General features: G+C 49.7%; 1 protein-coding gene across 4 annotated transcripts in view; it reads left to right on the top strand.

Annotated features, from left to right (window-relative positions):
- Positions 1-25,041, top strand: part of fam91a1 (family with sequence similarity 91 member A1) — a 97,134-nt gene that overhangs the window by 17,170 nt on the left and 54,923 nt on the right. For 3 of the 4 annotated variants that reach the window (XM_045695088.2, XM_082961378.1, XM_082961377.1), the window contains 5 exons: positions 1,160-1,217; positions 9,553-9,620; positions 9,732-9,845; positions 22,562-22,652; positions 23,723-23,785. In XM_045695088.2, the coding sequence (XP_045551044.2) occupies positions 1,160-1,217; positions 9,553-9,620; positions 9,732-9,845; positions 22,562-22,652; positions 23,723-23,785 (394 nt within the window). The other variant, XM_082961379.1, reaches the window with a different exon arrangement.

Below are 25,041 nucleotides of genomic sequence, written 5' to 3'. Positions count from 1 at the left end.
GACGTGTTACTCTGATAATCCATTTGATGTGTTTTTTTTAATAGGATAAATTAATTACTGCACTAAATAGGGAATAGGGCGCCATAGGGCCCTGGTCCAAAGTAGTGCACTAAAATTGTGAATAGGGTCCTGGTCAAAAGTAGTGCACTACATTGGGAATAGGGTGCCATAGGGTCCTGGTCAAAAGTAGTGCACTACATTGGGAATAGGGTGCCATAGGGTCCTGGTCAAAAGTAGTGCACTACATTGGGAATAGGGTGCCATAGGGTCCTGGTCAAAAGTAGTGCACTACATTGGGAATAGGGTGCCATAGGGTCCTGGTCAAAAGTAGTGCACTACATTGGGAATAGGGTGCCATAGGGTCCTGGTCAAAAGTAGTGCACTACATTGGGAATAGGGTGCCATTTGGAACATATTCAGTGAATAATGAAGGTCCAGGGAAGGAAGGAATGGTGTATTAAGAGAAATTAGTTTAATTTGCTGCTCCCTTATTCCTGTTTTAATTTCTCCCTCTTCTCTTCCCTCCCTCTCTCTCTCTTCTCTTCTCTTCCCTCCCTCTTCTCTTCTCTTCCCTCTCCTCCCTCTTCTCTTCTCTTCCCTCTCCTCCCTCTCTCTTCTCTTCCCTCTCCTCCCTCTCTCTTCTCTTCCCTCCCTCTTCTCTTCCCTCTCCTCCCTCTCTCTTCTCTTCCCTCTCCTCTCTCTCTCTTCTCTTCTCTCCCTCTTCTCTTCCCTCTCCTCCCTCTCTCTTCTCTTCCCTCTCCTCTCTCCCTCTTCTCTCTCCCTCTCCTCCCTCTCTCTTCTCTTCCCACTCCTCTCTCCCTCTTCCCTCCCTCTTCTCTTCTCTTCCCTCCCTCTTCTCTTCCCTCCCTCTTCTCTTCCCCTCCCTCTTCTCTTCCCTCTCCTCCCTCTTCTCTTCCCTCTCCTCCCTCTTCTCTTCCCTCTCCTCCCTCTTCTCTTCCCTCTCCTCCCTCTCTCTTCTCTTCCCTCCCTCCCTCTCTCTTCTCTTCCCTCCCTCCCTCTCTCTTCTCTTCCCTCTCTCCCTCTCTCTCTCTTCTTCCTCCCTCCCTCTCTCTTCTCTTCCCTCTCCTCCCTCTCCTCCCTCTCTCTTCTCCTCCCTCTCTCTTTCTCTTCCCTCTCCTCCCTCTCTCTCCACCTCCAGGACATCATGAACGTAGAGAAGAGTTACGACTCACTGCCCAACTTCACTGCTGCTGACTGTAAGTAGACTGTTACTGTACTTCCTCTTACAGCTCTGTGGTGTGTGGGTCAGTATTTCCGGTAGCCGGTAATAGCTGGCTTTTGGCCCAAAAAACAACAATGATAAAACGATAAATAAAATTGGCGCCGGCCATTTGTCCGGGAGAAGAAAAAAATAAATAATGACAAAATAATTAATTTTAGCCTATTAATTTATGGAAATACCAGTCGATGGAAATACATTTGACCGGTCATGCTTATCGGTCTATAGGTTAATTTGCATAAATTAGTTGGAATTAAATTGGCACATGCATTTTCATTATTCATCTTATTTAGCACACACGCATAGCAAAACAGATACAGAGCCTAATTTGTGCTGCTGCTACAGCTCCTCAAACAGCTTGTCAGTTGCTGCTAGAGTGAAACGTGCTTTTATAAACCCAACCATTACGTAATAATTCTAAATGCAATCTAGTGTTAAAGACAGTTTTGATGGCCACGATTGAGAAGGGCTACTATTTTTATTTCTCAACTGGTAATTGAAGCGCGCTTCCCATTTGCATAGGAAGGCTTCAGAGTGTCACTCTTCACTTTGCAATGAGCTGGAGGCAGAATGCATTTTGAAAACATTTTCTTTAGTTGTTGGAAACCTGAAGGTTTTACTACATATTATGAGGCACGTCCTTGCTTCAAAGTAGCCTAGTTAAAATCAGACCATAGAAACGTGGAGGAAATTATTTTGGCTTCCATATGCCATTGAAACCAGTAGCATATTTCTCTCACGTTCTATTGGTTTTCAAATCAACTTTCTTTCATTGTCCAGTAGCCAAAGGCACAATCCTAGTCATATTAGAATCCCATGCTAGTTGATGATAATCCTAGTCATATTAGCATCCCATGCTAGTTGATGATAATCCTAGTCATATTAGCATCCCATGCTAGTTGATGATAATCCTAGTCATATTAGCATCCCATGCTAGTTGATGATAATCCTAGTCATATTAGCATCCCATGCTAGTTGATGATAATCCTAGTCATATTAGCATCCCATGCTAGTTGATGATAATCCTAGTCATATTAGCATCCCATGCTAGTTGATGATAATCCTAGTCATATTAGCATCCCATGCTAGTTGATGATAATCCTATGTAGTACTCCCTCTCTCAGGGATAAACTTCTGACTGTTAGTAGTAGTACTGTAGTACTCCCTCTCTCAGGGATAAACTGCTGCCTGTTAGTAGTAGTACTGTAGTACTCCCTCTCTCAGGGATAAACTGCTGACTGTTAGTAGTAGTACTGTAGTACTCCCTCTCTGGGATAAACTGCTGTCTGTTAGTAGTAATACTGTAGTACTCCCTCTCTCAGGGATAAACTGCTGACTGTTAGTAGTAATACTGTAGTACTCCCTCTCTCAGGGATAGACTGCTGGCTGTTAGTAGTAATACTGTAGTACTCCCTCTCTCAGGGATAGACTGCTGGCTGTTAGTAGTACTACTGTAGTACTCCCTCTCTCAGGGATAGACTGCTGGCTGTTAGTAGTACTACTGTAGTACTCCCTCTCTCAGGGATAGACTGCTGGCTGTTAGTAGTAATACTGTAGTACTCCCTCTCTCAGGGATAGACTGCTGGCTGTTAGTAGTACTACTGTAGTACTCCCTCTCTCAGGGATAGACTGCTGGCTGTTAGTAGTACTACTGTAGTACTCCCTCTCTCAGGGATAGACTGCTGGCTGTTAGTAGTACTACTGTAGTACTCCCTCTCTCAGGGATAGACTGCTGGCTGTTAGTAGTACTACTGTAGTACTCCCTCTCTCAGGGATAAACTGCTGACTGTTAGTAGTAATACTGTAGTACTCCCTCTCTCAGGGATAGACTGCTGGCTGTTAGTAGTACTACTGTAGTACTCCCTCTCTCAGGGATAGACTGCTGGCTGTTAGTAGTACTACTGTAGTACTCCCTCTCTCAGGGATAAACTGCTGGCTGTTAGTAGTAGTACTGTAGTACTCCCTCAGGGATAAACTGCTGCCTGTTAGTAGTACCACTGTAGTACTCCCTCTCTCAGGGATAAACTGCTGACTGTTAGTAGTAATACTGTAGTACTCCCTCTCTCAGGGATAGACTGCTGGCTGTTAGTAGTACTACTGTAGTACTCCCTCTCTCAGGGATAAACTGCTGGCTGTTAGTAGTAGTACTGTAGTACTCCCTCTCTCAGGGATAGACTGCTGGCTGTTAGTAGTACTACTGTAGTACTCCCTCTCTCAGGGATAAACTGCTGCCTGTTAGTAGTACTACTGTAGTACTCCCTCTCTCAGGGATAGACTGCTGACTGTTAGTAGTACTACTGTAGTACTCCCTCTCTCAGGGATAAACTGCTGGCTGTTAGTAGTACTACTGTAGTACTCCCTCTCTCAGGGATAAACTGCTGGCTGTTAGTAGTACTACTGTAGTACTCTCTCAGGGATAGACTGCTGGCTGTTAGTAGTACTACTGTAGTACTCCCTCTCTCAGGGATAGACTGCTGACTGTTAGTAGTACTACTGTAGTACTCCCTCAGGGATAAACTGCTGGCTGTTAGTAGTACTACTGTAGTACTCCCTCTCTCAGGGATAGACTGCTGGCAGTTAGTAGTACTACTGTAGTACTCCCTCTCTCAGGGATAGACTGCTGCCTGACTGACTGTAGAACATCAGTGAGTTAGAACATTCTGCTAGCAACACCAGGGTTGAGGCATTGGGCCTCTGCTGACTAATTAATAAACGGGAAACACTGTCTTTGACCTCATTTTGAATTGAACTGTTCCGACAGTTATTCCTCTTCTAACGAATTAACACATTCATTTTGAGGAACTCAGTAACTGATAAAACAATTATTGCTAAAGCCCATTGTATTACAAACGACAAATTCAATGAATGAAGCGGCATTGGTCGATGACTTTCTGCTGTCAGACCGGCCAGAAGCAGGATGGCTCCATGACTTTCTGCTGTCAGACTGGCCAGAAGCAGGATGGCTCCATGACTTTCTGCTCTCAGACTGGCCAGAAGCAGGATGGCTCCATGACTTTCTGCTGTCAGACCGGCCAGAAGCAGGATGGCTCCATGACTTTCTGCTGTCAGACTGGCCAGAAGCAGAATGGCTCCATGACTTTCTGCTGTCAGACTGGCCAGAAGCAGAATGGCTCCATGACTTTCTGCTGTCAGACTGGCCAGAAGCAGAATGGCTCCATGACTTTCTGCTGTCAGACTGGCCAGAAGCAGAATGGCTCCATGACTTTCTGCTCTCAGACTGGCCAGAAGGAGGATGGCTCCATGACTTTCTGCTGTCAGACCGGCCAGAAGCAGAATGGCTCCATGACTTTCTGCTCTCAGACTGGCCAGAAGCAGGATGGCTCCATGACTTTCTGCTGTCAGACCAGCCAGAAGGAGGATGGCTCCATGACTTTCTGCTGTCAGACTGGCCAGAAGCAGGATGGCTCCATGACTTTCTGCTCTCAGACTGGCCAGAAGCAGGATAGCTCCATGACTTTCTGCTGTCAGACTGGCCAGAAGCAGGATGGCTCCATGACTTTCTGCTGTCAGACTGGCCAGAAGCGGGATGGCTCCATGAATTTCTGCTGTCAGACTGGCCAGAAGGAGGATGGCTCCATGACTTTCTGCTGTCAGACCGGCCAGAAGCAGGATGGCTGCATGACTTTCTGCTCTCAGACTGGCCAGAAGCAGGATGGCTGCATGACTTTCTGCTCTCAGACTGGCCAGAAGGAGGATGGCTGCATGACTTTCTGCTCTCAGACTGGCCAGAAGCAGGATGGCTGCATGACTTTCTGCTGTCAGACCAGCCAGAAGGAGGATGGCTCCATGACTTTCTGCTGTCAGACTGGCCAGAAGCAGGATGGCTCCATGACTTTCTGCTCTTAGACTGGCCAGAAGCAGGATGGCTCCATGACTTTCTGCTGTCAGACTGGCCAGAAGCAGGATGGCTCCATGACTTTCTGCTCTTAGACTGGCCAGAAGGAGGATGGCTGCATGACTTTCTGCTGTCAGACCGGCCAGAAGCAGGATGGCTGCATGACTTTCTGCTCTCAGACTGGCCAGAAGCAGGATGGCTCCATGACTTTCTGCTGTCAGACTGGCCAGAAGGAGGATGGCTGCATGACTTTCTGCTCTCAGACTGGCCAGAAGCAGGATGGCTGCATGACTTTCTGCTCTCAGACTGGCCAGAAGGAGGATGGCTGCATGACTTTCTGCTCTCAGACTGGCCAGAAGGAGGATGGCTCCATGACTTTCTGCTCTCAGACTGGCCAGAAGCAGGATGGCTGCATGACTTCAGAAGATAAGTTCATTACAGTTACCAGCCTCAGAAATTGCAGCCCAAATAAATGCTTCACAGAGTTCAAGTAACAGACACATCTCAACATCAACTGTTCAGAGGAGACTGTGTGAATCAGGCCTTCATGGTCGAATTGCTGCAAAGAAACCACTACTAAAGGACACCAATAATAAGAAGAGACTTGCTTGGGCCTAGAAACACGAGCAATGGACATTAGACCGGTGGAAATCTGTCCTTTGGTCTGATGAGTCCAAATGTGAGATTTTGGGTTCCAACCACCGTGTCTTTGTGAGACGCAGAATAGGTGAACGGATGATCTCCACATGTGTGGTTCTCACCGTGAAGCATGGAGGTGGAGGTGGATGGTGTGGGGGTGCTTTGCTGGTGACACTGTCAGTGATTAATTTAGAATTCAAGGCACACTTACCCAGCATGGCTACCACAGCATTCTGCAGCAATACGCCATCCCATCTGGTTTGTGCTTAGTGGGACTATCATTTGTTTTTCAACAGGACAATGACCCAACACACCTCTAGGCTAAGGTCTATTTGACCAAGAAGGAGAGTGATGGAGTGCTGCATCAGATGACCTGGCCTCCACAATCACCTGACCACAACCCAATTGAGATGGTTTGGGATGAGTTGGACCGCAGAGTGAAGGAAAAGCAGCCAACAAGTGCTCAGCATATGTGGGAACGCCTTCAAAACTGTTGGAAAAGCATTCCAGGTGAAGCTGGTTGAGAGAATGCCAAGAGTGTGCAAAACTGTCATTAAGGCAAAGGGTGGCTACTTTGAAGAATCTCAAGTATATAAAATATGTTTTAATTTAACACTTTTTTTTGGTTACTACATGATTCAATATGTTTTATTTCATAGTTGTGATGTCTTCACTATTATTCTACAATGTAGAAAATAGTAAAAGTTAAGAAAAACACTTGAATGAGCAGGTATGTCCAAACTTTTGATTTGGTACTGTATGTAAAGACTAAGTTCTTTATAAGTGGCAACATTTTTAAAACTAACTAGCAAAGGATATGAACGTGGCTACATGCAGCTCTTGCTTTGATCTCAAAACAAGCGCATCTACTCACGACCGCTCATGCTGTAAACACAGTCCAGTTCAAAGTCAATGCCACCGATCCATATATGGCAATGGTCTATTTGCATATAGGCCTACTGCAGCTCTGATTGGTTATGCCGCACAGGTCTGTGTAAAGTATGGACTAAGTCTGCAATAGAATGCTACTTCGAAGCGTTCTGCCTACAGCAAAAACTCTTGCATTGTTCGTTTTGTTTCAGTATGTTGGATTGAAAATGGCTAATAGTGCGTTGATTCGATCGCCAATTGCCACAGTAAAGGGAAACGTTGATAGTGTTAGCCTCTTACATCTAGACGTTCCGCTAGCGGAACACCTGCTCCAATATCCAATGATGGGCGTGGCGCGAATTACAAATTCCTCAAAAATACAAAAACTTCCATTTTTCAAACATATGACTATTTTACAGCATTTTAAAGACAAGACTCTCCTTTATCTAACCACACTGTCCGATTTCAAAAAGGCTTTACAGCGAAAGCAAAACATTAGATTATGTCAGCAGAGTACCCAGCCAGAAATAATCAGACACCCATTTTTCAAGCTAGCATATAATGTCACATAAACCCAAACCACAGCTAAATGCAGCACTAACCTTTGATGATCTTCATCAGATGACAACCCTAGGACATTATGTTATACAATACATGCATGTTTTGTTCAATCAAGTTCATATTTATATCAAAAACCAGCTTTTTACATTAGAATGTGACGTTCAGAACTAGCATACCCCCCGCAAACCTCCGGTGAATTTACTAAATTACTCACGATAAACGTTCACAAAAAACATAACAATTATTTTAAGAATTATAGATACAGAACTCCTTTGTGCAATCGAGGTGTCCGATTTTTAAAATAGCTTTTTGGTGAAAGCACATTTTGCAATATTCTCAGTAGATAGCCCAGCCATCACGGCTAGCTATTTAGACACCCACCAAGTGTGGTACTCACCAAACTCCGATTTACTATTAGAAAAATGTTATTACCTTTGGTGTTCTTCGTCAGAATGCACTCCCAGGACTGCTACTTCAATAACAAATGTTGGTTTGGTTCAAAATAATCCATTGTTACATCCAAATAGCGGCGTTTTGTTCGTGCGTTCAAGACACTATCCGAAGTGTAAATAAGGGTCACGAGCATGGCGCATTTCGTGACAAAAGATTTCTAAATATTCCATTACCGTACTTGGAAGCATGTCAACCGCAGTTTAAAATCTATTTTTATGTCATTTTTCTCGTAAAAAAGCGATAATATTCCGACCGGGAATCTGCGTTTAGGTAAAAAGACGAAAGAAAATAAAGCATGGGGTCGACTCGGGCACGAGCCTGAGTCTCACAGTACTGTGACCAGCCACTATCCAAAGGCGCTACTTTTTTTCAGCCAGAGCCTGCAAAGCCACGATTCAGCTTTTTGCCGCCTTCTGAGAGCCCATGGGAGCCGTAGGAAGTGTCACGTAACAGCAGAGATCCTCTGTAATGGATAGAGATAATCAAGAAGGCCAAGAAATTGTCAGACAGGCCACTTCCTGCATGGAATCTTCTCAGGTTTTGGCCTGCCAAATGAGTTCTGTTATACTCACAGACACCATTCAAACAGTTTTAGAAACTTTGGAGTGTTTTCTATCCAAAGCTAATAATTATATGCATATTCTAGTTTCTGGGCAGGAGTAATAATCAGATTAAATCGGGTACGTTTTTTATCCGGCCGTGAAAATACTGCCCCCTATCCATAACAGGTTAACAGGAAAAACTCTAGAACAATCTGGTGCTTCTCTCCGTGGGCTGATATTTCCTCTGTGATCTGCCCGTGCTCAGCTTAGAGGGAGCTGTTCTGGAGGGCTTTGGAAGGGCACGCGCGCGTGCGCGCACACACACACACACACACACACACACACACACACACACACACTGACTCACTCAGAAATAGCTTCAATCGGTGATGATGGTGACATTTCAGGAAATCAATTTGAACATTTTAAATGTAAGACGTTACTGATCTAGGAGGGGCGTTATGGAAACTGCTCTGGTCAAACGGAGTGCACTATATAGGGCTCTGGTCAAACGGAGTGCACTATATAGGGCTCTGGTCAAACGGAGTGCACTATATAGGGCTCTGGTCAAACGGAGTGCACTATATAGGGCTCTGGTCAAACGGAGTGCACTATATAGGGCTCTGGTCAAACGGAGTGCACTATATAGGGCTCTGGTCAAACGGAGTGCACTATATAGGGCTCTGGTCAAACGGAGTGCACTATATAGGGCTCTGGTCAAACGGAGTGCACTATATAGGGCTCTGGTCAAACGGAGTGCACTATATAGGGCTCTGGTCAAACGGAGTGCACTATATAGGGCTCTGGTCAAACGGAGTGCACTATATAGGGCTCTGGTCAAACGGAGTGCACTATATAGGGCTCTGGTCAAACGGAGTGCACTATATAGGGCTCTGGTCAAACGGAGTGCACTATATAGGGCTCTGGTCAAACGGAGTGCACTATATAGGGCTCTGGTCAAACGGAGTGCACTATATAGGGCTCTGGTCAAACGGAGTGCACTATATAGGGCTCTGGTCAAACGGAGTGCACTATATAGGGCTCTGGTCAAACGGAGTGCACTATATAGGGCTCTGGTCAAACGGAGTGCACTATATAGGGCTCTGGTCAAACGGAGTGCACTATATAGGGCTCTGGTCAAACGGAGTGCACTATATAGGGCTCTGGTCAAACGGAGTGCACTATATAGGGCTCTGGTCAAACGGAGTGCACTATATAGGGCTCTGGTCAAACGGAGTGCACTATATAGGGCTCTGGTCAAACGGAGTGCACTATATAGGGAATAGGGCTCTGGTCTAAGGTAGTGTACTAAACAGAGAATAGGGCATCATTGGGACTCAGCCTTGGTAGAGGAGGAACCAGTGATTTAATATCTCCTGTCTGTGTTCTAGGTCTAAGACTGCTGGGAATCGGGAGGAACCAGTATATAGACTTGATGAACCAGTGCAGGTCCTCCAAAGTAAGAGAGTCTTCAACTTCATTAAGCATGTCGTTATTTCCTTGGTCATATTTCTGACTGACATGAATAGTAACAGTGATTTAACGTGTACGGACTTGTGTCTCCTGTCAGAAATTCTTCCGTAGGAAAACGGCGCGAGACCTGCTGCCCTCCAAGCCAGTAGAGATCTCTGTTGAGCCCTGGTGGGTGGCTCAGACCGGATACATCACAGAGGATGACGTCAGGGTGAGTCTCTGTTGAGCCCTGGTGGGTGGCTCAGACCGGATACATCACAGAGGATGACGTCAGGGTGAGTCTCTGTAGAGGATGACGTCGGGGTGAGTCTCTGTAGAGGATGACGTCGGGGTGAGTCTCTGTAGAGGATGACGTCGGGGTGAGTCTCTGTAGAGGATGACGTCGGGGTGAGTCTCTGTAGAGGATGACGTCGGGGTGAGTCTCTGTAGAGGATGACGCGGGTGAGTCTCTGTAGAGGATGACGTCGGGTGAGTCTCTGTAGAGGATGACGTCGGGGTGAGTCTCTGTAGAGGATGACGTCGGGGTGAGTCTCTGTAGAGGATGACGTCGGGGTGAGTCTCTGTAGAGGATGACGTCGGGGTGAGTCTCTGTAGAGGATGACGTCGGGGTGAGTCTCTGTAGAGGATGACGTCAGGGTGAGTCTCTGTAGAGCTTCCTGGTGGTGGTAGAGGATGACGTCAGGGTGAGTCTCTGTAGAGGATGACGTCAGGGTGAGTCTCTGTAGAGGATGACGTCAGGGTGAGTCTCTGTAGAGCTTCCTGGTGGTGGTAGAGGTGACGCAGGGTGAGTCTCTGTAGAGGATGACGTCGGGTGAGTCTCTGTAGAGGATGACGTCAGGGTGAGTCTCTGTAGAGGATGACGTCAGGGTGAGTCTCTGTAGAGGATGACGTCAGGGTGAGTCTCTGTAGAGCTTCCGTGGGATGACGCAGGTGGTCTCTGTAGAGGATGACGTCAGGGTGAGTCTCTGTAGAGGATGACGTCAGGGTGAGTCTCTGTAGAGGATGACGTCAGGGGTGAGTCTCTGTAGAGGATGAGGTCGGGGTGAGTCTCTGTAGAGGATGAGGTCGGGGTGAGTCTCTGTAGAGGATGACGTCGGGGTGAGTCTCTGTAGAGGATGACGTCGGGGTGAGTCTCTGTAGAGGATGAGTCGGGTGGCTCTGTAGAGGATGACGTCGGGGTGAGTCTCTGTAGAGCTTCCTGGTGGTGGTAGAGGTGACGCTGGGTGAGTCCTGTAGAGGATGACGCAGGGTGAGTCTCTGTAGAGGATGACGTCAGGGTGAGTCTCTGTAGAGGATGACGTCGGGGTGAGTCTCTGTAGAGGATGACGTCAGGGTGAGTCTCTGTAGAGGATGACGTCAGGGTGAGTCTCTGTAGAGGATGACGTCAGGGTGAGTCTCTGTAGAGGATGACGTCGGGGTGAGTCTCTGTAGAGCTTCCTGGTGGTGGTAGAGGATGACGGCTGGGTGAGCGTGGCTCTGTAGAGGATGACGGCTGGGTGAGTCTCTGTAGAGGATGACGTCAGGGTGAGTCTCTGTAGAGGATGACGTCAGGGTGAGTCTCTGTAGAGGATGACTGGGGTGAGTCTCTGTAGAGGATGACGTCCGGGTGAGTCTCTGTAGAGGATGACGTCCGGGTGAGTCTCTGTAGAGGATGACGTCAGGGTGAGTCTCTGTAGAGGATGACGTCAGGGTGAGTCTCTGTAGAGGATGACGTCAGGGTGAGTCTCTGTAGAGGATGACGTCATGGTGAGTCTCTGTAGAGGATGACGTCAGGGTGAGTCTCTGTAGAGCTTCCTGGTGGTGGTAGAGGATGACGACAGGGTGAGTCTCTGTAGAGCTTCCTGGTGGTGGTAGAGGATGACGACAGGGTGAGTCTCTGTAGAGGATGAGGTCGGGGTGAGTCTCTGTAGAGGATGAGGTCGGGGTGAGTCTCTGTAGAGGATGACGTCGGGGTGAGTCTCTGTAGAGGATGACGTCGGGGTGAGTCTCTGTAGAGGATGACGTCGGGGTGAGTCTCTGTAGAGGATGACGTCGGGGTGAGTCTCTGTAGAGCTTCCTGGTGGTGGTAGAGGATGACGGCTGGGTGAGTCTCTGTAGAGGATGACGTCAGGGTGAGTCTCTGTAGAGCTTCCTGGTGGGGGTAGAGGATGACGTCAGGGTGAGTCTCTGTAGAGGATGACGTTGGGGTGAGTCTCTGTAGAGGATGACGTTGGGGTGAGTCTCTGTAGAGGATGACTTCGGGGTGAGTCTCTGTAGAGGATGACGTCGGGGTGAGTCTCTGTAGAGGATGACGTCGGGGTGAGTCTCTGTAGAGGATGACGTCAGGGTGAGTCTCTGTAGAGGATGACGTCAGGGTGAGTCTCTGTAGAGCTTCCTGGTGGTGGTAGAGGATGACGTCAGGGTGAGTCTCTGTAGAGGATGACGTCAGGGTGAGTCTCTGTAGAGGATGACGTCAGGGTGAGTCTCTGTAGAGGATGACGTCGGGGTGAGTCTCTGTAGAGGATGACGTCGGGGTGAGTCTCTGTAGAGGATGACGTCGGGGTGAGTCTCTGTAGAGGATGACGTCGGGGTGAGTCTCTGTAGAGGATGACGTCAGGGTGAGTCTCTGTAGAGCTTCCTGGTGGTGGTAGAGGATGACGACAGGGTGAGTCTCTGTAGAGGATGACGTCAGGGTGAGTCTCTGTAGAGGATGACGTCAGGGTGAGTCTCTGTAGAGGATGAGGTCGGGGTGAGTCTCTGTAGAGGATGACGTCAGGGTGAGTCTCTGTAGAGGATGACGTCGAGGGTGAGTCTCTGTAGAGGATGACGTCAGGGTGAGTCTCTGTAGAGGATGACGTCGGGGTGAGTCTCTGTAGAGCGTGAGGTCCGGGTGAGTCTCTGTAGAGGATGACGTCGGGGTGAGTCTCTGTAGAGGATGACGTCGGGGTGAGTCTCTGTAGAGGATGACGTCGGGGTGAGTCTCTGTAGAGGATGACGGTCTGGGTGAGTCTCTGTAGAGGATGACGTCAGGGTGAGTCTCTGTAGAGGATGACGTCAGGGTGAGTCTCTGTAGAGCTTCCTGGTGGTGGTAGAGGATGACGTCGGGGTGAGTCTCTGTAGAGGATGACGTCAGGGTGAGTCTCTGTAGAGGATGACGTCAGGGTGAGTCTCTGTAGAGGATGACGTCAGGGTGAGTCTCTGTAGAGGATGACGTCAGGGTGAGTCTCTGTAGAGGATGACGTCAGGGTGAGTCTCTGTAGAGCTTCCTGGTGGTGGTAGAGGATGACGACAGGGTGAGTCTCTGTAGAGGATGACGACAGGGTGAGTCTCTGTAGAGGATGACGTCGGGGTGAGTCTCTGTAGAGGATGACGTCGGGGTGAGTCTCTGTAGAGGATGAGGTCGGGGTGAGTCTCTGTAGAGGATGACGTCGGGGTGAGTCTCTGTAGAGGATGACGTCGGGGTGAGTCTCTGTAGAGGATGACGTCAGGGTGAGTCTCTGTAGAGGATGACGTCAGGGTGAGTCTCTGTAGAGCTTCCTGGTGGTGGTAGAGGATGACGGCTGGGTGAGTCTCTGTAGAGGATGACGTCAGGGTGAGTCTCTGTAGAGCTTCCTGGTGGGGGTAGAGGATGACGTCAGGGTGAGTCTCTGTAGAGGATGACGTCGGGGTGAGTCTCTGTAGAGGATGACGTCGGGGTGAGTCTCTGTAGAGGATGACGTCGGGGTGAGTCTCTGTAGAGGATGACGTCAGGGTGAGTCTCTGTAGAGGATGACGTCAGGGTGAGTCTCTGTAGAGGATGACGTCAGGGTGAGTCTCTGTAGAGGATGACGTCATGGTGAGTCTCTGTAGAGGATGACGTCAGGGTGAGTCTCTGTAGAGCTTCCTGGTGGTGGTAGAGGATGACGACAGGGTGAGTCTCTGTAGTTGATGACGACAGGGTGAGTCTCTGTAGAGGATGAGGTCGGGGTGAGTCTCTGTAGAGGATGAGGTCGGGGTGAGTCTCTGTAGAGGATGACGTCGGGGTGAGTCTCTGTAGAGGATGACGTCGGGGTGAGTCTCTGTAGAGGATGACGTCGGGGTGAGTCTCTGTAGAGGATGACGTCGGGGTGAGTCTCTGTAGAGCTTCCTGGTGGTGGTAGAGGATGACGGCTGGGTGAGTCTCTGTAGAGCTTCCTGGTGGTGGTAGAGGATGACGGCTGGGTGAGTCTCTGTAGAGGATGACGTCAGGGTGAGTCTCTGTAGAGCTTCCTGGTGGGGTAGAGGATGACGTCAGGGTGAGTCTCTGTAGAGGATGACGTCAGGGTGAGTCTCTGTAGAGGATGACGTCAGGGTGAGTCTCTGTAGAGGATGACGTCAGGGTGAGTCTCTGTAGAGGATGACGTCAGGGTGAGTCTCTGTAGAGGATGACGTCAGGGTGAGTCTCTGTAGAGGATGACGTCAGGGTGAGTCTCTGTAGAGGATGACGTCAGGGTGAGTCTCTGTAGAGGATGACGTCAGGGTGAGTCTCTGTAGAGGATGACGTCAGGGTGAGTCTCTGTAGAGCTTCCTGGTGGTGGTAGAGGATGACGACAGGGTGAGTCTCTGTAGAGGATGACGTCGGGGTGAGTCTCTGTAGAGGATGACGTCGGGGTGAGTCTCTGTAGAGGATGACGTCGGGGTGAGTCTCTGTAGAGGATGACGTCAGGGTGAGTCTCTGTAGAGCTTCCTGGTGGTGGTAGAGGATGACGACAGGGTGAGTCTCTGTAGAGGATGAGGTCGGGGTGAGTCTCTGTAGAGGATGAGGTCGGGGTGAGTCTCTGTAGAGGATGAGGTCGGGGTGAGTCTCTGTAGAGGATGAGGTCAGGGTGAGTCTCTGTAGAGCTTCCTGGAGGTGGTAGAGGATGACGTCAGGGTGAGTCTCTGTAGAGGATGACGTCAGGGTGAGTCTCTGTAGAGGATGACGTCAGGGTGAGTCTCTGTAGAGGATGAGGTCAGGGTGAGTCTCTGTAGAGGATGAGGTCAGGGTGAGTCTCTGTAGAGGATGACGTCAGGGTGAGTCTCTGTAGAGGATGACGTCAGGGTGAGTCTCTGTAGAGCTTCCTGGTGGTGGTAGAGGATGACGACAGGGTGAGTCTCTGTAGAGCTTCCTGGTGGTGGTAGAGGATGACGACAGGGTGAGTCTCTGTAGAGGATGAGGTCGGGGTGAGTCTCTGTAGAGGATGACGTCGGGGTGAGTCTCTGTAGAGGATGACGTCGGGGTGAGTCTCTGTAGAGGATGACGTCGGGGTGAGTCTCTGTAGAGGATGACGTCGGGGTGAGTCTCTGTAGAGGATGACGTCAGGGGTGAGTCTCTGTAGAGGATGACGTCAGGGTGAGTCTCTGTAGAGCTTCCTGGTGGTGGTAGAGGATGACGACAGGGTGAGTCTCTGTAGAGGATGACGTCGGGGTGAGTCTCTGTAGAGGATGACGTCGGGGTGAGTCTCTGTAGAGGATGACGTCGGGGTGAGTCTCTGTAGAGGATGACGTCGGGGTGAGTCTCTGTAGAGGATGACGTCAGGGTGAGTCTCTGTAGAGCTTCCTGGTGGTGTAGAGGATGACGTCAGGGTGAGTCTCTGTAGAGGATGACGTCAGGGTGAGTCTCTGTAGAGGATGACGTCAGGGTGAGTCTCTGTAGAGGATGACGTCAGGGTGAGTCTCTGTAGAGCTTCCTGGTGGTGGTAGAGGATGACGCAGGGTGAGTCTCTGTAGTTGATGACGACAGGGTGAGTCTCTGTAGAGGATGAGGTCGGGGTGAGTCTCTGTAGAGGATGAGGTCGGGGTGAGTCTCTGTAGAGGATGAGGTCGGGGTGAGTCTCTGTAGAGGATGAGGTCGGGGTGAGTCTCTGTAGAGGATGAGGTCAGGGTGAGTCTCTGTAGAGGATGACGTCGGGGTGAGTCTCTGTAGAGCTTCCTGGTGGTGGTAGAGGATGACAGTCTAGGGTGAGTCGTCTGTAGAGGATGACGTCAGGGTGAGTCTCTGTAGAGGATGACGTCAGGGTGAGTCTCTGTAGAGGATGACGTCAGGGTGAGTCTCTGTAGAGGATGACGTCAGGGTGAGTCTCTGTGGAGGATGACGTCAGGGTGAGTCTCTGTGGAGGATGACGTCAGGGTGAGTCTCTGTGGAGGATGACGTCAGGGTGAGTCTCTGTGGAGGATGACGTCAGGGTGAGTCTCTGTAGAGGATGACGTCAGGGTGAGTCTCTGTAGAGGATGACGTCAGGGTGAGTCTCTGTAGAGGATGACGTCAGGGTGAGTCTCTGTAGAGCTTCCTGGTGGTGGTAGAGGATGACGACAGGGTGAGTCTCTGTAGAGGATGACGTCGGGGTGAGTCTCTGTAGAGGATGACGTCGGGGTGAGTCTCTGTAGAGGATGACGTCGGGGTGAGTCTCTGTAGAGGATGACGTCAGGGTGAGTCTCTGTAGAGCTTCCTGGTGGTGGTAGAGGATGACGACAGGGTGAGTCTCTGTAGAGGATGAGGTCGGGGTGAGTCTCTGTAGAGGATGAGGTCGGGGTGAGTCTCTGTAGAGGATGAGGTCGGGGTGAGTCTCTGTAGAGGATGAGGTCAGGGTGAGTCTCTGTAGAGCTTCCTGGAGGTGGTAGAGGATGACGTCAGGGTGAGTCTCTGTAGAGGATGACGTCAGGGTGAGTCTCTGTAGAGCTCCCTGGTGGTGGTAGAGGATGACGTCCGGGTGAGTCTCTGTAGAGGATGACGTCAGGGTGAGTCTCTGTAGAGGATGACGTCAGGGTGAGTCTCTGTAGAGGATGACGTCAGGGTGAGTCTCTGTAGAGGATGACGTCAGGGTGAGTCTCTGTAGAGCTTCCTGGTGGTGGTAGAGGATGACGACAGGGTGAGTCTCTGTAGAGCTTCCTGGTGGTGGTAGAGGATGACGACAGGGTGAGTCTCTGTAGAGGATGAGGTCGGGGTGAGTCTCTGTAGAGGATGAGGTCGGGGTGAGTCTCTGTAGAGGATGACGTCGGGGTGAGTCTCTGTAGAGGATGACGTCGGGGTGAGTCTCTGTAGAGGATGACGTCGGGGTGAGTCTCTGTAGAGGATGACGTCGGGGTGAGTCTCTGTAGAGGATGACGTCGGGGTGAGTCTCTGTAGAGCTTCCTGGTGGTGGTAGAGGATGACGGCTGGGTGAGTCTCTGTAGAGGATGACGTCAGGGTGAGTCTCTGTAGAGCTTCCTGGTGGGGGTAGAGGATGACGTCAGGGTGAGTCTCTGTAGAGGATGACGTTGGGGTGAGTCTCTGTAGAGGATGACGTTGGGGTGAGTCTCTGTAGAGGATGACTTCGGGGTGAGTCTCTGTAGAGGATGACGTCGGGGTGAGTCTCTGTAGAGGATGACGTCAGGGTGAGTCTCTTTAGAGCTTCCTGGTGGTGGTAGAGGATGACGTCAGGGTGAGTCTCTGTAGAGGATGACATCAGGGTGAGTCTCTGTAGAGGATGACATCAGGGTGAGTCTCTGTAGAGCTTCCTGGTGGTGGTAGAGGATGACGACAGGGTGAGTCTCTGTAGTTGATGACGACAGGGTGAGTCTCTGTAGAGGATGACGTCGGAGTGAGTCTCTGTAGAGGATGAGGTCGGGGTGAGTCTCTGTAGAGGATGAGGTCGGGGTGAGTCTCTGTAGAGGATGAGGTCGGGGTGAGTCTCTGTAGAGGATGAGGTCAGGGTGAGTCTCTGTAGAGGATGACGTCGGGGTGAGTCTCTGTAGAGCTTCCTGGTGGTGGTAGAGGATGACAGCTGGGTGAGTCGCTGTAGAGGATGACGTCAGGGTGAGTCTCTGTAGAGGATGACGTCAGGGTGAGTCTCTGTAGAGGATGACGTCAGGGTGAGTCTCTGTAGAGGATGACGTCAGGGTGAGTCTCTGTAGAGGATGACGTCAGGGTGAGTCTCTGTAGAGGATGACGTCAGGGTGAGTCTCTGTAGAGGATGACGTCAGGGTGAGTCTCTGTGGAGGATGACGTCAGGGTGAGTCTCTGTAGAGGATGACGTCAGGGTGAGTCTCTGTAGAGGATGACGTCAGGGTGAGTCTCTGTAGAGGATGACGTCAGGGTGAGTCTCTGTAGAGGATGACGTCAGGGTGAGTCTCTGTAGAGGATGACGTCAGGGTGAGTCTCTGTAGAGCTTCCTGGTGGTGGTAGAGGATGACGACAGGGTGAGTCTCTGTAGAGGATGAGGTCAGGGTGAGTCTCTGTAGAGGATGAGGTCAGGGTGAGTCTCTGTAGAGGATGACGTCAGGGTGAGTCTCTGTAGAGGATGACGTCAGGGTTAGTCTCTGTAGAGCTTCCTGGAGGTGGTAGAGGATGACGTCAGGGTGAGTCTCTGTAGAGGATGACGTCAGGGTGAGTCTCTGTAGAGGATGACTTCAGGGTGAGTCTCTGTAGAGGATGACGTCAGGGTGAGTCTCTGTAGAGGATGACGTCAGGGTGAGTCGCTGTAGAGGATGACGTCAGGGTGAGTCTCTGTAGAGGATGACGTCAGGGTGAGTCTCTGTAGAGGATGACGTCAGGGTGAGTCGCTGTAGAGGATGACGTCAGGGTGAGTCGCTGTAGAGGATGACGTCAGGGTGAGTCGCTGTAGAGGATGACGTCAGGGTGAGTCTCTGTAGAGGATGACGTCAGGGTGAGTCGCTGTAGAGGATGACGTCAGGGTGAGTCTCTGTAGAGGATGACGTCAGGGTGAGTCTCTGTAGAGGATGACGTCAGGGTGAGTCTCTGTAGAGGATGACGTCAGGGTGAGTCTCTGTAGAGCTTCCTGGTGGTGGTAGAGCTCGTCTATTTACCCGTCAGTTTAAACAATATATAATCTAGCCGTGATGGTGAGCAGAGATCCTGGTGAGTCTCTGTTCGATTTGTACATTTGTTACACTGGAGAAGCCTGCAAAGCCAGCAATGTTGATATATATTGTATCATTTCATTTCCTGATACTAGCAAAAGCACAGACCGGTCTGAGTAGACTTTGCAAGGTCACTGTCATGCAGCCTCTGAGTGTCAGAGAGGGAAAATGGAGCACCACTTCAGGCATACAGGCAGGCGTGCCGCTTTGCAGCAAAGAAAACGTCTTGTCTCTAGCCTAAATGGTTTAAAACAATATATATTACCACAGTCTCTAACCTAAATGGTTTAAAACAATATATATTACCACAGTCTCTAGCCTAAATGGTTTAAAACAATATATACTGCTCAAAAAAATAAAGGGAACACTAAAATAACACATCCTAGATCTGAATGAATGAAATAATCTTATTAAATACTTTTTTCTTTACATAGTTGAATGTGCTGACAACAAAATCACACAAAAATAATCAATGGAAATCCAATTTATCAACCCATGGAGGTCTGGATTTGGAGTCACACTCAAAATTAAAGTGGAAAACCACACTACAGGCTGATCCAACTTTGATATAATATCCTTAAAACAAGTCAAAATGAGGCTCAGTAGTGTGTGTGGCCTCCACGTGCCTGTATGACCTCCCTACAACGCCTGGGCATGCTCCTGATGAGGTGGCGGATGGTCTCCTGAGGGATCTCCTCCCAGACCTGGACTAAAGCATCCGCCAACTCCTGGACAGTCTGTGGTGCAACGTGGCGTTGGTGGATGGAGCGAGACATGATGTCCCAGATGTGCTCAATTGGATTCAGGTCTGGGCCAGTCCATAGCATCAATGCCTTCCTCTTGCAGGAACTGCTGACACACTCCAGCCACATGAGGTCTAGCATTGTCTTGCATTAGGAGGAACCCAGGGCCAACCGCACCAGCATATGGTCTCACAAGGGGTCTGAGGATCTCATCTCGGTACCTAATGGCAGTCAGGCTACCTCTGGCGAGCACATGGAGGGCTGTGCGGCCCCCCAAAGAAATGCCACCCCACACCATGACTGACCCACCGCCAAACCGGTCATGCTGGAGGATGTTGCAGGCAGCAGAACGTTCTCCACGGCGTCTCCAGACTCTGTCACGTCTGTCACATGCTCAGTGTGAACCTGCTTTCATCTGTGAAGAGCACAGGGCGCCAGTGGTGAATTTGCCAATCTTGGTGTTCTCAGGCAAATGCCAAACGTCCTGCACGGTGTTGGGCTGTAAGCACAACCCCCACCTGTGGACGTCGGGCCCTCATACCACCCTCATGGAGTCTGTTTCTGACCGTTTGAGCAGACACATGCACATTTGTGGCCTGCTGGAGGTCATTTTGCAGGGCTCTGGCAGTGCTCCTCCTGCTCCTCCTTGCACAAAGGCGGAGGTAGCGGTCCTGCTGCTGGGTTGTTGCCCTCCTACGGCCTCCTCCACGTCTCCTGATGTACTGGCCTGTCTCCTGGTAGCGCCTCCATGCTCTGGACACTACGCTGACGGACACATCAAACCTTCTTGCCACAGCTCGCATTGATGTGCCATCCTGGATGAGCTGCACTACCTGAGCCACTTGTGTGGGTTGTAGACTCCGTCTCATGCTACCACTAGAGTGAAAGCACCGCCAGCATTCAAAAGTGACCAAAACATCAGCCAGGAAGCATAGGAACTGAGAAGTGGTCTGTGGTCCCCACCTGCAGAACCACTCCTTTGTTGGGGGTGTCTTGCTAATTGCCTATAATTTCCACCTGTTGTCTATTCCATTTGCACAACAGCATGTGACATTTATTGTCAATCAGTGTTGCTTCCTAAGTGGACAGTTTGATTTCACAGAAGTGTGATTGACTTGGAGTTACATTGTGTTGTTTAAGTGTTCCCTTTATTTTTTTTGAGCAGTGTATATTACCAGAGGTCTCTGACCTAAATGGTTTAAAACAATATATATTACCAGAGGTCTCTGACCTAAATGGTTTAAAACAATATATATTACCAGAGGTCTCTGACCTAAATGGTTTAAAACAATATATATTACCAGAGGTCTCTAACCTAAATGGTTTAAAACAATATATATTACCAGAGGTCTCTGACCTAAATGGTTTAAAACAATATATATTACCAGAGGTCTCTGACCTAAATGGTTTAAAACAATATATATTACCAGAGGTCTCTAACCTAAATGGTTTAAAACAATATATATTACCAGAGGTCTCTGACCTAAATGGTTTAAAACAATATATATTACCAGTCTCTAACCTAAATGGTTTAAAACAATATATATTACCAGAGGTCTCTGACCTAAATGGTTTAAAACAATATATATTACCAGAGGTCTCTGACCTAAATGGTTTAAAACAATATATATTACCAGAGGTCTCTAACCTAAATGGTTTAAAACAATATATATTACCAGAGGTCTCTGACCTAAATGGTTTAAAACAATATATATTACCAGAGGTCTCTAACCTAAATGGTTTAAAACAATATATATTACCAGAGGTCTCTGACCTAAATGGTTTAAAACAATATATATTACCAGTCTCTAGCCTAAATGGTTTAAAACAATATATATTACCAGAGGTCTCTGACCTAAATGGTTTAAAACAATATATATTACCAGAGGTCTCTGACCTAAATGGTTTAAAACAATATATATTACCAGAGGTCTCTAACCTAAATGGTTTAAAACAATATATATTACCAGAGGTCTCTAACCTAAATGGTTTAAAACAATATATATTACCAGAGGTCTCTAACCTAAATGGTTTAAAACAATATATATTACCAGAGGTCTCTAACCTAAATGGTTTAAAACAATATATATTACCAGAGGTCTCTGACCTAAATGGTTTAAAACAATATATATTACCAGAGGTCTCTGACCTAAATGGTTTAAAACAATATATATTACCAGAGGTCTCTAACCTAAATGGTTTAAAACAATATATATTACCAGAGGTCTCTGACCTAAATGGTTTAAAACAATATATATTACCAGAGGTCTCTGACCTAAATGGTTTAAAACAATATATATTACCAGAGGTCTCTGACCTAAATGGTTTAAAACAATATATATTACCAGAGGTCTCTGACCTAAATGGTTTAAAACAATATATATTACCAGAGGTCTCTGACCTAAATGGTTTAAAACAATATATATTACCAGAGGTCTCTGACCTAAATGGTTTAAAACAATATATATTACCAGAGGTCTCTAACCTAAATGGTTTAAAACAATAAAACAATATATGTCTGCCTGTTTCCCTCCTCTCCTCCTCTCCTCCTCTCCTCCTAATGTCTGTCTGTTTCCCTCCTCTCCTCTCCTCCTCTCCTCCTCTCCTCCTAATGTCTGTCTGTTTCCCTCCTCTCCTCTCCTCCTCTCCTCCTCTCCTCCTAATGTCTGTCTGTTTCCCTCCTCTCCTCCTCTCCTTCTCTCCTCCTAATGTCTGCCTGTTTCCCTTCTCTCCTCCTCTCCTCCTCCTCTCCTTCTCTCCTCCTCTCCTCCTCTCCTCCTCTCCTCCTAATGTCTGCCTGTTTCCCTGCTCTTCTCCTCTCCCTTCTCTCCTCCTCTCCTCCTCCTCTCCTTCTCTCCTCCTCTCCTCCTCCTCTCCTCCTCTCCTCCTCTCCTTCTCTCCTCCTCTCCTCCTAATGTCTGCCTGTTTCCCTGCTCTTCTCCTCTCCTCCTCTCCTCCTCTCCTCTCCTCTCTCCCTCCTCTCCTCCTCTCCTCCTCTCCTCCTAATGTCTGCCTGTTTCCCTGCTCTTCTCCTCTCCCTTCTCTCCTCCTCTCCTTCTCCTCTCCTCTCTCCCTCCTCTCCTCCTCTCCTTCTCTCCTCCTAATGTCTGCCTGTTTCCCTGCTCTCCTCCTCTCCTCCTCTCCTCTCTCCCTCCTCTCCTCCTCTCCTCTCTCCCTCCTCTCCTTCTCTCCTCCTCTCCTTCTCTCCTCCTCTCCTCCTCTCCTTCTCTCCTCCTAATGTCTGCCTGTTTCCCTGCTCTCCTCCTCTCTCCCTCCTCTCCTCCTCTCCTCCTCCTTCTCTCCCCCTAACGTCTGTCTGTTTCCTCCCCCTGTCCTGTCTGATTTTCAGATCTGCTCGGTGGCAGAGAGGAAGGCGATTGATAAGATGATTGATTCAGGACCCCAGCTGGCTGGATCAATGGAGTACAATGTGGTGCTGAGTGAGTGTTATCTATTCCCTGGTTCGTGTGTGTTCACCCCAGCAGGCTGGTAAATGACAGTGTTGTGGGTGGACGGTAATCGTTAGCCATCAGGGTGTCTTTGGTGTTATTGGAAAACAGTTTAGTTTGATGAAATGCCTCCCCTGTCATTACGGTCCATTGTGGCTATGATGAGAGAATAACAGATAGGATTGGAGACGACGGGGAGGCTGGGGAAGATGGGAGACTGGGGGCCGGTGGGTGACTGGGGGAGATGGGAGACTGGGGGCCGGTGGGGGACTGGGGGCCGGTGGGGGACTGGGGGCCGGTGGGGGACTGGGGGCCGGTGGGGGACTGGGGGCCGGTGGGGGACTGGGGGCCTGTGGGAGGCTGGGGGCCGGTGGGGGGCTGGGGGCCGGTGGGGGGCTGGGGGGAGATGGGAGACTGGGGGCCGGTGGGAGACTGGGGGCCGGTGGGAGGCTGGGGGCCGGTGGGGGACTGGGGGCCGGTGGGAGGCTGGGGGCCGGTGGGGGACTGGGGGCCGGTGGGGGACTGGGGGCCGGTGGGGGACTGGGGGCCTGTGGGGGACTGGGGGCCTGTGGGGGACTGGGGGCCGGTGGGGGACTGGGGGCCTGTGGGGGACTGGGGGCCGGTGGGGGACTGGGGGCCGGTGGAGACTGGGGGGCCGGTGGGAGGCTGGGGGCCGGTGGGAGGCTGGGGGCCGGTGGGAGACTGGGGGCCGGTGGGAGACTGGGGGCCGGTGGGGGACTGGGGGCCGGTGGGGGACTGGGGGGCCGGTGGGAGGCTGGGGGCCTGTGGGAGGCTGGGGGCCGGTGGGAGACTGGGGGCCGGTGGGAGGCTGGGGGCCAGGGGGGGACTGGGGACCTGTGGGGGACTGGGGAAGATGGGGGACTGGGGGCCGGTGGGGGACTGGGGATGATATAATGCTCTGCCATAACAGAAATATTTCTAATGACATCGTTATATCAATAAAATCACAATGCTCTTACCTTAGTCCTAATACTGTTTGAGTTCTGTTTTCATACATGGTAATGTATTGATGTTGTCTGCACCTCGTTCTTCTCCTTCAGGTCTGTACAACAGGGGGTACATCTACCTAGATGTTCCCATCTCTGATGCCAGCTGTATCTCAGGTAGCTACTGACAGAGCTGTATTAGAACATGGGGGAAAGAAAAGGTTTGATGCTTGAATGTGTTACTTTCGGTACTTTCTGTCAAATGGGTCTCACGGATCACGGGCCTGTCTATCAGCACAGCCCATTTCTTATTATAGAGAACCCTGCCTGCTCCACTAACTCACTGCCTGCTCCACTAACTCACTGCTAGCCCTTATTATAGAGAACCCTGCTGCTCCACTAACTCACTGCTAGCCCTTATTATAGAGAACCCTGCTGCTCCACTAACTCACTGCTAGCCCTTATTATAGAGAACCCTGCTGCTCCACTAACTCACTGCTAGCCCTTATTATAGAGCTCCCTGCCTGCTCCACTAACTCACTGCTAGCCCTTATTATAGAGAACCCTGCCTGCTCCACTAACTCACTGCTAGCCCTTATTATAGAGCTCCCAGCCTGCTCCACTAACTCACTGCTAGCCCTTATTATAGAGAACCCTGCCTGCTCCACTAACTCACTATTAGCCCTTATTATAGAGCTCCCTGCTGCTCCACTAACTCACTGCTAGCCTTTATTATAGAGAACCCTGCCTGCTCCACTAACTCACTATTAGCCCTTATTATAGAGCTCCCTGCTGCTCCACTAACTCACTGCTAGCCTTTATTATAGAGCTCCCTGCCTGCTCCACTAACTCACTGCCTGCTCCACTAACTCACTGCTAGCCCTTATTATAGAGAACCCTGCCTGCTCCACTAACTCACTATTAGCCCTTATTATAGAGCTCCCTGCTGCTCCACTAACTCACTGCTAGCCTTTATTATAGAGCTCCCTGCCTGCTCCACTAACTCACTGCCTGCTCCACTAACTCACTGCTAGCCCTTATTATAGAGAACCCTGCCTGCTCCACTAACTCACTGCTAGCCCTTATTATAGAGCTCCCTGCTGCTCCACTAACTCACTGCTAGCCCTTATTATAGAGCTCCCTGCCTGCTCCACTGCTAGCCCTTATTATAGAGCTCCCTGCCTGCTCCACTAACTCACTGCTAGCCCGTATTATAGAGAACCCTTCCTGCTCCACTAACTCACTGCTAGCCCTTATTATAGAGAACCCTGCCTGCTCCACTAACTCACTGCTAGCCCTTATTATAGAGCTCCCTGCCTGCTCCACTAACTCACTGCTAGCCCTTATTATAGAGAACCCTGCTGCTCCACTAACTCACTGCTAGCCCTTATTATAGAGCTCCCTGCCTGCTCCACTAACTCACTGCTAGCCCT

Source organism: Salmo salar, chromosome 14 (assembly GCF_965601325.2).
Source record: "Salmo salar chromosome 14, fSalSal1, whole genome shotgun sequence".
NCBI classification, from domain to species: domain Eukaryota; kingdom Metazoa; phylum Chordata; class Actinopteri; order Salmoniformes; family Salmonidae; genus Salmo; species Salmo salar.
Note: the sequence above shows the minus strand (reverse complement) of the source record. Positions and strands in the feature narration are given on the sequence as shown.